Raw genomic sequence first — 12,087 nt, 5'->3', positions numbered from 1 at the left:
TTTAAAAATAAAAAATTTATTTAGTTAATCAAATCTTATCATATCTGATCAGTTGTTATCCTATCAGGCTACTAAGAGTTTAAATTTGACCAACATTCTAATGGCTTGGGTGGCACAAGATGAATAGAGCAAAAATGTAATTGATTTTTGGCACAATAGGATTCGAACATGGGACCTAAGGGTAAGCTAAATCTTTACCATTGAACTAGACTTGTCCATGAGCCGGGCCACCTGATCCAATCCGAAGGCCCTCCCAAAATATGAAAGGGCTTGGGAAAAAATATAAGCCCAAACAATGGGCTTGGGTTTAAGAATGAGGCCCATTTAAAAAATAGGTCGGGCTTTGGGTAAGGATTTTTCTACCCAGGCCCAGCCCGACCTGATTTTATTAACCTAAAATTTTTATCCTTAGTTTCCAATAGACCTAATCTCGCATATTCCCCATTTCCTTTCCAATCCCTATTTCCCCTTCCTTAATCCTTAATCCCTAAAATTTTTCTTACTTCTTGGTTTTTCGCCACTATCGCCCCTGTTACTTCTCTGCCTTTTGCTGCTTTTTGCTTATTGCTTCTTGTTTCTTCGCCATTGTCCCCACTACTGCTTCCCTGCCTTCTACTGGTTTTCGCTTCTTGCTTCTTCACCAGTCGCCACTACTGCTTTTCACTTCTCTACCTTTTGCAAATTTTGCAACCTCAGTTCCCCCACCCACCCATTCACTTATTCATAAAGACGACACCCCACCCCGCTCAGAGACCTCTAGCGTCGCTGCTTGTTTGTCTCCCGCTTCCTCTGTCAACTTCTCCGCTCCAACATTCAGCCTTCAATCATCGCTGTTGTCGTCGCACATTGTGTTTCCATTGGTATCACAACTATATATATTGCAACAACATAGCCCAAAACATTGATTCATTATGTGTTTATTTATTTATTTTTATTTTCATTGTGTTAGAATATTTCACTTAAATCACTGGTAATTGTTTGATTAGTTACTAGTTCCAATCGACTATTGAATTGATTCATGTACTAAACAACTTTAGTGAGGATCTGATCGACTATCTAGTTTGCTAGATTTGAGGTTTTAAATTCATATATATTAATTAGTAGTTAAAATGACAACCAGTTCAAATATTAGTTATTTTTGCATTTATTGACGGTGTAGATAATGGCTAATCAAATCTTTTGGAGTGTTTTATTCAATTTTGACTTTACTAGAATTTACAATATTTCAATAGCAAAACTTCATAACTTGGTGTGTTTTGTGAGGAAAAATTAAGTTGTATACATCAGGATTTTAAAATCCTATAAACTTCTAATGGTTTTACAAATTATATTTTATAATTGTGATGCTATTGCTATCATTTAATAATATTATCATTAAAAAGAAAGGAAAAAAAAATTGTTGCCAACTTGGCAGGTTCAACATTTGATTCTTTACAGATTTTATCAATGTATTTTTCCTTAACTGCTTGCTAAGTCTTGGTTACTTGAGAGAATAGGTTCACATTTTAGCATTTCCTTGACGTATATGCATGTGAGCTCATTTTAGCCTAATTACCCATTTTGTTAGAAAGCTGATAAATCTCATATCACATTTGCATCTTTTTATTTGGTTTTATTTACTTAGATGCTTGTATTGATATGCATCCATTATGTCTGGTTGTTTCTAATATATAAATAATTAATTGAAGCATTTATAGGTCAACTCTCTATGCCATGAAATTAATGCAAATATACTTTTGTTTCTTTCCTTGTACTTCATGCCACGAAGTACTCCACTTGAGATTATGATGCTATCTTTTTATGGTAAGATGAATTATTATTTGGTTGATGGTGTTTATATAATTTTAAAATACTAAAATTTTGTTTGGATTTATTTTTTCTTATAATAGAAACATGAGAAATAAAATAAAAAAGTTACATTTATATAATTTCGAATCATGATATTAAAATTATTTATTTTTTGTATTTATACGAGTTTAAATTAAGGATAATTAATTTAAAAATTTTAGTTTTGAAATTTGATATTATGAAAGGATTGACTTGATTATCACAAAGGTTGGGGAATTAAAAGCATAAGTTTTTCCTGCATCTTTCTCTATGGTTTTTAACTGTTAATTGTATATTGGAAAGGGATAGGGATAAGATGGCATTCTTCTCATTATATAATATTCATATTTAATACACATATGGACTTGTCTGTTTATTTCCTACACATAAATTTGCTTCTTTACAGCAATCACCCAACAGGGAAAATACCCATCTCTTCTAACCTTCACATCTCCTCTCCCTTCAAATCCCCCCCAAAAAAAAACCATTTTGTTCCCAGTTTTCAATATATCATCATCTTTAACATTTCTTGTTCATTATGCTACAATGAGAGACATTGTTTCTTGTTTCAGTGAAAACGCAGTAAACGTTTCTCATTCTTCATGTTCTTCAAGCCATTCAAGCAATGATGCTTGTATGATCTCCCCTACATTACTAGTGCCTTCACTCCAGAACCAAGTCTCTGCTATTTACAAAGTCATTCTTTCTACTAAGAAGCCACTATTGGTTCGGGTCACATGGTGCAAGAACCAAACCGGTCAGGGCCTTATCTTAAACTTTGGTGACGACGATGAAGATGACCCGTCAACCTGCTTTAAACTCAACACCAATTTGAGGTTTTTCAGGAAGAAGAAAGGTAACAAAGTGATCGAAGCTAACCATTCAAAGATTGAAGTCATTTGGGATCTTTCCTCCGCTAAATATGATGCAGGACCCGAACCGGTTAACGGGTTCTATGTGTTAGTCATGGTTGACTCAGAGATAAGCCTTGTTTTAGGCGACATTGATGAAGAAACCGTCACCAGAAAGTTCAAAAAGAAGACCCCAGTTGCTAAAGTCTCCCTCATTTCCCGACAAGAACATTGTTCAGGCAATACCCTCTACTCCACCAAGGCTCAATTCTCTGATACGGGCATTGTTCATGATGTTTTGATAAGATTTGGTGGGGAAAATGAAGGCCTAAAGCACCCTGTTTTATCAGTTTACATCGATAAGAAGACAGTGATTCGTGTGAAGAGGTTGCAATGGAATTTTAGAGGAAACCAGACCATATTTGTTGATGGGTTATCAGTTGATCTGATGTGGGATGTTCATGATTGGTTCTTCAAACCTGTCACGGGTTCTGCAATTTTCATGTTTAGGACAAGAAGTGGATTCGATAGCCGACTTTGGTTGGAGGAGAAGTTGTTGCAGAAAGATCAAGATAGACATGGATTCTCATTGTTGATTTATGCCTGTAAGAACACATAAAAAGAAGCACACTTTGTTCCATGTTTTTGTTTGATTTTTTTCTTCTTTTTGAAAAATCAGAACTTAGCTTTAAGTGTTATTCTAGGCATGTAGTAAGCATAGTTTAATCGATTTATACAATCAATCTAATAGCAAACAAATATGAAGATAAACATGGTTTTATTCCATCAAGCATTAAATAAAGTTTGAACGAGCTTTAAGCATGGTTGGACTTGGCATTAGCCAGTCTTCAGCAATGACAATGGTTCCCTCGGCCCTCTACAGTTTAATATTTGGTCCACAAGTTGAAAATCTCGAGTTGCTTCGTCGGACCAATGATAATAAACATGATTCAATTAAAAGAGCGTCAGAATGGCTCCACCTCCTTTCTTTTTACATGTGAAATTTTAATGAGGACAACTAAGAAAATCCGTTTATGACACAGATTTGTAATCTGCTGGCATCTTAAATAGAATTCTAAATTTTTATGACAGTTGAGTTGATGTTTCTGGTATTGTTGGGGAGACCTAGTACAAACATTAACTCAGAATTAGGGAAAAAAACACCAAATACAATATATAACTCTCAAGAGATGAGTGACGTGTAAAGCAGACAAACTTAAATTGAGGTGGCCAACACCATTGATCAATGTTTCCAATATTGCATTATGTAATGTTGGAGGGGGAAATTTTCAAACATCCATCATAACACAAAATGGCAGAAGTATGTGATTCTTTGATATATGTGCCTTTGTTAGTATTTTTTTAGCAGGGAATTTATTATTATTTTTTCTCTTGAAACCCAAGAGTGATGCTCCATTTGGGATTTGTTAGGAATATTTTATGTATAGATCTTGGATTTCATTAAAGTCAAGGAAATAATGTAAGCATTCCCAAAGTTTTCTTTGAAAATTCTATCTTATTTTAACATCCAGAAGGCAATGAACTTGAAATTTTGCCCCTTCCACGGAGGGTGGGGTTTGAGTTTTTGGTTATATTAGCATGCAGAAAGAAATAAAAAATGATTTTCCACCATAATCTTTTCTTGTTAGGGTGAAGAATCACTTAGAAAAAGGTACAGACTTTAAATTTATGACATGTTCGTATGATACAACTGAGCTAAGTTTGGAGTTTTTTTTCAAAATTTGGACCACGGGTCATAATCCCTCTTGCATTTTTCTTGTGACTTGCTTTTATTTTGAGCAATCCGTGAGAGCTTCAACACTCTTGAATGGATAAAAACAGGAAATGAGTTTTGGTGCTGGTCTGTTACATCTCCAACACTGGGTCCAACAAGTTCATTCAAGTTGACAATATCAAATTAATTAGTAATGAAAGCAAAATTAAAATAATAATAATAATAATAATAATAATAAAATCGTCTCTAGTTTGACCAGTTTCATTGTATACAATTTTCCAGGACAGTTTTAGGGGCAACCAAACACAACATTTCCAAACTCAAAGAAAACTTTAGAAAGCCATTGCAATTTGCAGAAGCAACATCGTGATCGTGACTCTTTAACCAAACAGTTTCACGTCTCACCCGTGCACTTCGCATTATATCCATCTGCTCAATGTTCTTGTTTTCTTTTTCTTTCCCCTTCTATCTCATTCAATTTGCTTTTAACTGAAAGTAAATGCCATCATTGTAAAGATTTTGACAATACAATGTTTCTTTCTTTTCTTTTCTCTGACTTTGTCTATGGTTCTCTTTACTTCTAAGTAAAAACCAAAGATGATGTTGCAGTGCCCGCAAATGGATGCCATCATTGCCATTCAGGCATTCTAGGAATAGGCAAAAGGACTAAATATACTAATAATTTATGTAAATGTTGAGTTGTAAGTTAATTTTATGAAGCACTTAAAAGCTCAAAAATCCTGAAGCCTGATGGAGTTTCTATGGGTTAAAAGTAATATTATGCTCTCAAACTTGTTCACTATTCTAATGATTCACACAAGATTCAAATTTAGTTGACATTAGTAGTTGATGGAGGGATGTCAATGGAGCGCGGTGAATACTCATTCTGTTTTATTGTGGATTTATAAATTTGAAAATTGTTAATACCTTTACGGATGTTGGATGCATTCATTCCCGCCCCGCCCTGCACTACCTCCCTCCCATCCCGATCTGCTTTAATTTAATTTTTGCTATTTATCTTTAATTTTTTTAAAGTCAAATGAATATTTAAACATAATTCTTCAAAAAAACTATTTAAATATAAAATATATGATTTTGTTATATTACTTATTATTTTTTACAATTTTAATAGTTTATATATACAAAGATAAAATAGTAATTTTATATAGTAGAGCGGAGCGGGGTAAACAATTATCATAACCGGTCCATATTTACTATCCAAACGAAAAAAATTCACCCAACCTCACCCTCACCTCCACTTTTCAAATAAAATATCTGCTCTACTCAGAATAGCTTGATTTAAAATCCAACCATCAGGCGATTAGAATTTTACCATCAATTGATTTATGTTGTTTGAAATAGAGTTTAGATCATGAGTATGATAAAAGAGTGGCCCTTTTACTCAAATAACCCAAAAAATATTATATTTACAAAAATAACTCAATTTTAAAAACAATCACCAAAATACCCTAAAATGAACAGTACCCACTCTTTTTTTGCACCAATGATTGTTTTTTTGGGTTTTGGCCTATCAATTGCCGAAACCCATGTATTTTTTTTAAAATTGTATAATCTTGATATCTGGATATCTGAAAAAGAAAAAAAATTTTGGGTCTTTGGCTGTCAATGGCGGCACCCAAGACACAAGACAAAATTTTTTTTAATTTTTTCAGATCGAATCGAGATATAAAATCTGAAAAAATTTAAAAATTTTTTTGGGGTCTTGGCTTTGTCAATGGCGGCACCCAAGACATAAGATAAATTTTTTTATTTTTTTCATGTCGAATCGGATATAAAATACGAAAAAATAAAAAAAAGTTTTGGGTCTGGCCTATCAATGGCGGCACCAATTACAATACAAATTTTTTATTTTTTCGTGTTAGAATCGAGATATAAAATACGAAAAAATTAAAAAAAATTTTGGGTCTTTGGCACATCAATGGCGGCACCGATATCTGATACAAAATTTTTTTTATGTTTTTCGTGTCAAAATCAGATATAAAATCGAAAAAATAAAAAAATTTGGTCTTGGCTTTGTCAATGGTCGCACCCATTACACATACACATTTTTTTTTGTCGAATCAGATATAAAATACGAAAAAAAAAATTTTGGGTCTTTATTATTCAATAGCGGCACCGATTACAGATAAAAAATTTTTTATTTTTTTTTAGATGTCGAATCGGATGTAAAAATACGAAAAAATTATTTTTTCGTATTTTACATCCGATTCGACACGAAAAAAAAAAAATTTTGTACTCAGACTGGTGCCTATTATTGATTGAGCACCCAAAAATTTTTAAATTTTTTCATATTTTATATTTGATTCTACAAAAAAAATAAATTTTTTTGTGTCTTGTATCTGGGTGCCGCCATTGACAGCCAGACCCAAATTTTTTTTTTTTTCAGATATCCGATATCAAGATTATACAATTTTAAAAAAATACATGGGTTCCGCCATTGCTGTGCCAAACCCAAAAAATAATTTTTTTAAGTCTGACACAATGATTAGGCAATTATTGGTGCAAAAAAAGAGTGGGTATTGTTTATTTTAGATTATTTTGGTGATTGTTTTTAAGCTTAGGTTATTTTTGTAAATATAATATTTTTTGGGTTATTTGGGTAAAAGGGCCTAAAAGAGTTGATTATAAACATGCCCACCCAACTGGAAAATCAGAACCTAATAGTAAAAAAAATTGCAAAATTAACATGTGGAAGTAGATACGTTAGAGTAGAGCTGTCCATGCCGGGCCCGGAAAAAATTTTCGGCCCGACTCTTAGGCCCGGGCCCGGCCCGGCCCGAAATATGGGCCTGAAATTTTGCCCAGGCCCGGCCCGGAAAAAAAAGAGTAAGCCTAAGCCCGGCCCGGCCCGGCCCGATTTTTAATAAACACAAAAAAATATATATTTTAAAAATAAAAAATAAAAATATTTATAAAATATTTTAAAATTAAAAATAAAAATAAAAATATATATTTATTATATTCGGGCCAAAAAAGTTGAGCCCGAGCCCAGACCATTTTTTAAACGGGCCTCGTTTTTTTGCCTAAGCCCATATTTCGGGCCTATATTTTTACCCGAACCCTCCCATATTTCGGACGGGCCGTCGGGCCGGGCCGGGCTGCCTGGCCCATGGACAGGTCTACGTTAGAGATAGGAAGGGATAAATAAAGTTAATATCAATGATTTTAAAAAATAATCATATTTTATACCATAAAACATTTATATTAAATATTTATAAACTGTAATATATATTTGTTATTAAAACATTACTATAAGTATTTTTAATAATATATTAAAAATATTATTTAAAAACTAAATTTATTATAGTTAAAATTTTAATAATAAATAATTACATTATTAATTAAATGATTTATTAAGAATATAATAGTATCAGACTTGATTCAAGTTAATTTTCATATAAAATAATATTACTTATAAAAATTTTTTTTAGAAAATAACTTACACATTAATATTTATTAGATGGTATTATTATAAGCCCTAAACTCATACTTATAGGTCTTTAATGTCAATATCGTATGTTGATTACTTAAACTATTTCAATTTGGTCATTAACATTAATGTATGATTAATCGGAGAATTAATTATCTTAAGTTTGTAATCAAACAACTTACTAGATGTTATTATCATAAACCCATACATCATATTTAACAATCTTTAACCCTATGTTTGGATTGCGATAATAGGAAGGGAAGAAAAGAAAAGAAAAGGAAGGGAAAGGAAGATTTTTTTCTTGTTTGAGTAAATATTTTTAGGGTAAAATACAAAAGTAGTTAACAAATATGAAGTATGCCTCGTATTTTGGTCAAATTAAGACACAAATAGATAGTGACATTGTGACAGAAAGCCATGCGATGTCACGACGACGTGACGATGAAATAGGCGAGAAGCAGAAATGATGTCGCGATGACACAATAGGGGATGTGGCGACGTGTCATGCAATTTTCTTAGTTTTTTTCTTCCAATCAAATTCTGGTTATTTGTCCTAGTCGTACTCTGATTAATGTAGATTATTTTAAGATTATTTGACCTACAAATTTAGCTTATAAATGGACCATTTTCTACCCTAGAAAGATTAACCCCTAACACATTTAAGTATTAACTTTTACAAGCTTTCAGGGAATTTTGTATTTAAGTTTTGAGGGTTCTTATTTTCGGGTTTTGGGGTTTAGTTTTTTATCTTCATCTTTGTACTCTTCATTTTTGCCTATTTAATGAAATTATCTTTACCTGTGGTTTTTTTATCTCTTCAGAAGGATTTTTTCACGAAAAATGTTTGTGTTCTATCTTTTCAATTTCTTCATTATTTTTCTTGTTCGTTGCTTACATGGGTTTATCCCCAACACTAAACTATTAATTTCATTTCATTTTAATCACTCAACTATTAATTTTTATTTAGTCATTAAACTTTTAAAAATTAAATATTTTGGTCACTCTCCATTAGTTGTCGTTAGTTTTTTACGGAAAGTGATGTGAATTTTTAAAATTTCCATGTAATTTTCTCAATTTTCTATGTAGGTAATTTTTTTTTACTTTTGACCAACTCTTTTTTCTTCTTTTCTTATGTTGTTTGATAAGTGCTAAAAGTAACATATTTTGACATCATTCTTAATGCGTTTTTAGGTGATTATTCAATGTAAATTGTGAATTTTATGCTCCTAATCCTTTAAATTAATGCTTTTATACTTAGGAGAGCATTTGAGAGCGAAAAACGAGCGAAAATCGGAGCAAGCTACAGGAGCCACATAGGCTGCCACATGGTCATGTGGCAGGTCATGTTGACTGCATGGATTTGCGCTCTGAACAGCGGAAAATCACGTTTTTAGGTTTTTTTTGAGCATTCTAAGACGTATATATGACAAAAATAAGAAGATGGGAGAGGGTTGTCATAGAATATTGAAGAAAATAACTCGAAAAACACCATTGAAGTCGATTCTGAAGCAGATTTCCATCAAGATTAAAGATTCCCATTTGATTACTGAGGAGATTATCATTAGTTTCTTTATTTCTTTCAGTTATACTATGTCTTGGATTGATTACTGAGGAGATTATCATTAGTTTCTTTATTTCTTTCGGTTATACTATGTCTTGGATGTTTTTATTTTCAAGCATGAACCAATTTTCTAAATACCTAAGGAGATGAACCCTATGATGGATTCTGACGTTTGGCTTTTATTTTACGCAATAAATACTTAGATCTTGTTCTCAATTATGTGTGTTTAATTCTTGGTTTAATATTTCTAGATTATCGATCCATGTTTGATGTCCTTAAATCAGAAAAGGAATAGACCCTGTTTAAGAGTAGATCTAGCGTAATTGAGTGAAGTTGCATGCAATCCTAGAAATAGGACAACATAAATCTACCAAATTAGAATAAAATCTAATATGGGAATCCATAGATAGAGTTAATACTATAATAAGGGTTTTAATTAGAAAGAAGTTTCAATTAATCAAACTAGAGTCAGTTGTTCTTACTCTCAAAAGAGATATTAGCATAATTTAGAGATTTCTACGGATTAAGATACTAAGTGAACAAGTTGAGTAATTTAGATTGATAGTGACAGAAGAAATCTAGGTGAATTATTTCTTAGGCATTGTTTCACTTCTTGGTGGTTAATTGTTTATTTTTCTGATTTGCTCTTTGTCGTGTTCGTTAGTTAATTAATTTAGTTAATTTTTGTTTTTAATCAATCTCACTTTAATTTATCGGTTAAATAATAGAAAGACAGTAAATACTAGTACTTTTAGTCTTCCTGTGAACGATATTTGTGCTCACTGTAGCTATACTAATAATTGATAGGTGTACTTGCCTTAGTCAAATTTTTAGTTAGTTTCGTAGACATCAATTTTTTAGGTTGTTCTTCTGTCTTTTCTTTTCTAGTTGTTGTTCTTTCTTGACCTTCTAATTTTGGGACTTGGGGTTGTTGTTTTTCGCCAACCATAGTTTCCTTCTCGAAGGAACAAAATTTATCCTATCAAAATGTTGAAACAAACACAGGATAAAAATTGAATATTTATTAGTCAAAATGTTGAAACAAAAATTGAATATTTGAAGAAATTTTGTTCATTAGAGAGGGTAACTAAGGCTAGCAAAAAACAAAACAAAAAACTAGACCCAAATCCTAAAACCAATGGTCAAGAAAGAAGAACAACAAGGAAAGAGGAGATCGTCAAAAGTAAAAAAAAAAAAAAGTTACCCATGTGGAAAATTAGGAAAATTACGCGGAAGTTTCAAAAATTCTATGCTAGCTTTCCATAAAAAAATATAATGGCAACTAATGGAAGGTGACCAAGATATTTAATTTCAAAAAGTTTAGAGATTAAATAAAAAAAATTAATAGTTAAAGTGGCCAAAATAGAATGAAGTCAGTAATTTAATGGCTATTTTTAAACTTTACCCATTTTTTTATTCAAGTAAGGGAAAACTAAAGGAGTTGAGTATCCTTACTTTCCCTTAAAATGGCAATTTTTTAATTACCCAAATGGGAAAAACTAGGGAAAGGAAAGTAAATATATTTTTAATTACCATCCTTACTTTTTACATAATTATATTACAAAACGAAAGTTATAATTATTTCAATCATTTTGATATGGGACAGAATGATGCTTTAACAAATCGTCCACCTTTTTAATTTACTGCAATTTTGTTACTTGGATGATTCTGTTAATGCTTGTTTAATTAAAGAAAAAACTATGTGTTTTGTTTAGTGAAACGGTGCGTAGCTGATAACCATTTTGACAGTTGTTTTTGGTTTGTTATCTTGTATCGTTGTTTGTCTCTTTTTGAGCAGCAGAAAGGCTCAAAAAATGGTGATGAATGAACAAAATGAAATTATAGCTTCTCTATCTTTCATCTTCTTCTCTTCTCTAAAAGTTCTCTTCTTCTTCCTCATTCTCCCTTATTTTCTTATCTTCTATGTGTTATTTATCAAAGGTATCAGAGACAGTCAATTTTCATGGCCACCGAGGGAGTCACCACACGCCTTCAAAAAGAGATGAACCAACTGCAGCTCGACGTGACACAAATGAACACTAAATTGGAAACCAAATGCATAAAGATGCATACAGACTTAAAGGAAGAAATCCGTTCCATGCAGACGGAACTAAAAAGTGAGCTTCGTTCAGAGTTACAAGCTATTTTGGAGCAATATCTAAGGCAGTCTTCTCCAGTAACAGCTTCAAGGGTCCAACATGATAAGGGAAAAGGTTTCCTAAGAGGGCAACCTTCTAGCTCAACTAGGGAACCACTTCTAGTTTCTCCAGTGACAGAGGTAAGACACTATGCTCTTCAATCTCGAACCAACTTAGTCGAATCAATGGGGAGGGATTACAAAATGGAGTGTCCAAAGTTTGATGGGGGAGATTTTAGAGGGTAGTGGTCCAAGTTAGAACAATTTTTTGAATCGAAAGCAGTCCCTAATCACTCTAAGGTTCAGACAGTTATGTTGCATTTGGAATGGAAAGCATTAGACTGGCATCATTTTTTTCTCACAGAGACAAGGGGGGCTACAGCATATTCCCTGGGATGCTTATGCAAAGGGTCTGCAGGACAGATTTGGAACTGGTACCTTCTTGGACCCTATGAGCAGACTAGTTACTCACAAACAACAAGGCACAGTAGAGCATTACCATGACATATTTATGAGTCTCTTAGA

At 32.4% G+C, this 12,087-nt stretch overlaps 1 protein-coding gene across 2 annotated transcripts; it reads left to right on the top strand.

Moving 5' to 3' along the window:
* The first annotated feature begins 432 nt into the window (after window positions 1–432).
* Window positions 433–3,376, top strand: LOC105792464 (uncharacterized). Of its 2 annotated transcripts, XM_012621063.2 has the most exons (2): window positions 433–860; window positions 2,400–3,376. In XM_012621063.2, exon 2 carries the CDS (start codon window positions 2,464–2,466, stop codon window positions 3,295–3,297), a length of 834 nt encoding a protein of 277 aa, XP_012476517.1. In that variant the 5' UTR covers window positions 433–860; window positions 2,400–2,463; the 3' UTR covers window positions 3,298–3,376. The 2 variants fall into 2 exon arrangements, with proteins under 2 accessions (XP_012476517.1, XP_012476509.1); XM_012621055.2 differs by having other exon boundaries at window positions 433–3,376.
* Window positions 3,377–12,087: the final 8,711 nt, after the last annotated feature.

The sequence above is a fragment of the Gossypium raimondii genome, chromosome 7, assembly GCF_025698545.1.
Source record: "Gossypium raimondii isolate GPD5lz chromosome 7, ASM2569854v1, whole genome shotgun sequence".
Lineage (NCBI taxonomy): Eukaryota > Viridiplantae > Streptophyta > Magnoliopsida > Malvales > Malvaceae > Gossypium > Gossypium raimondii.
The sequence above is the reverse complement of the archived record's forward strand: the minus strand, read 5'-3'. Positions and strand labels throughout refer to the sequence as shown.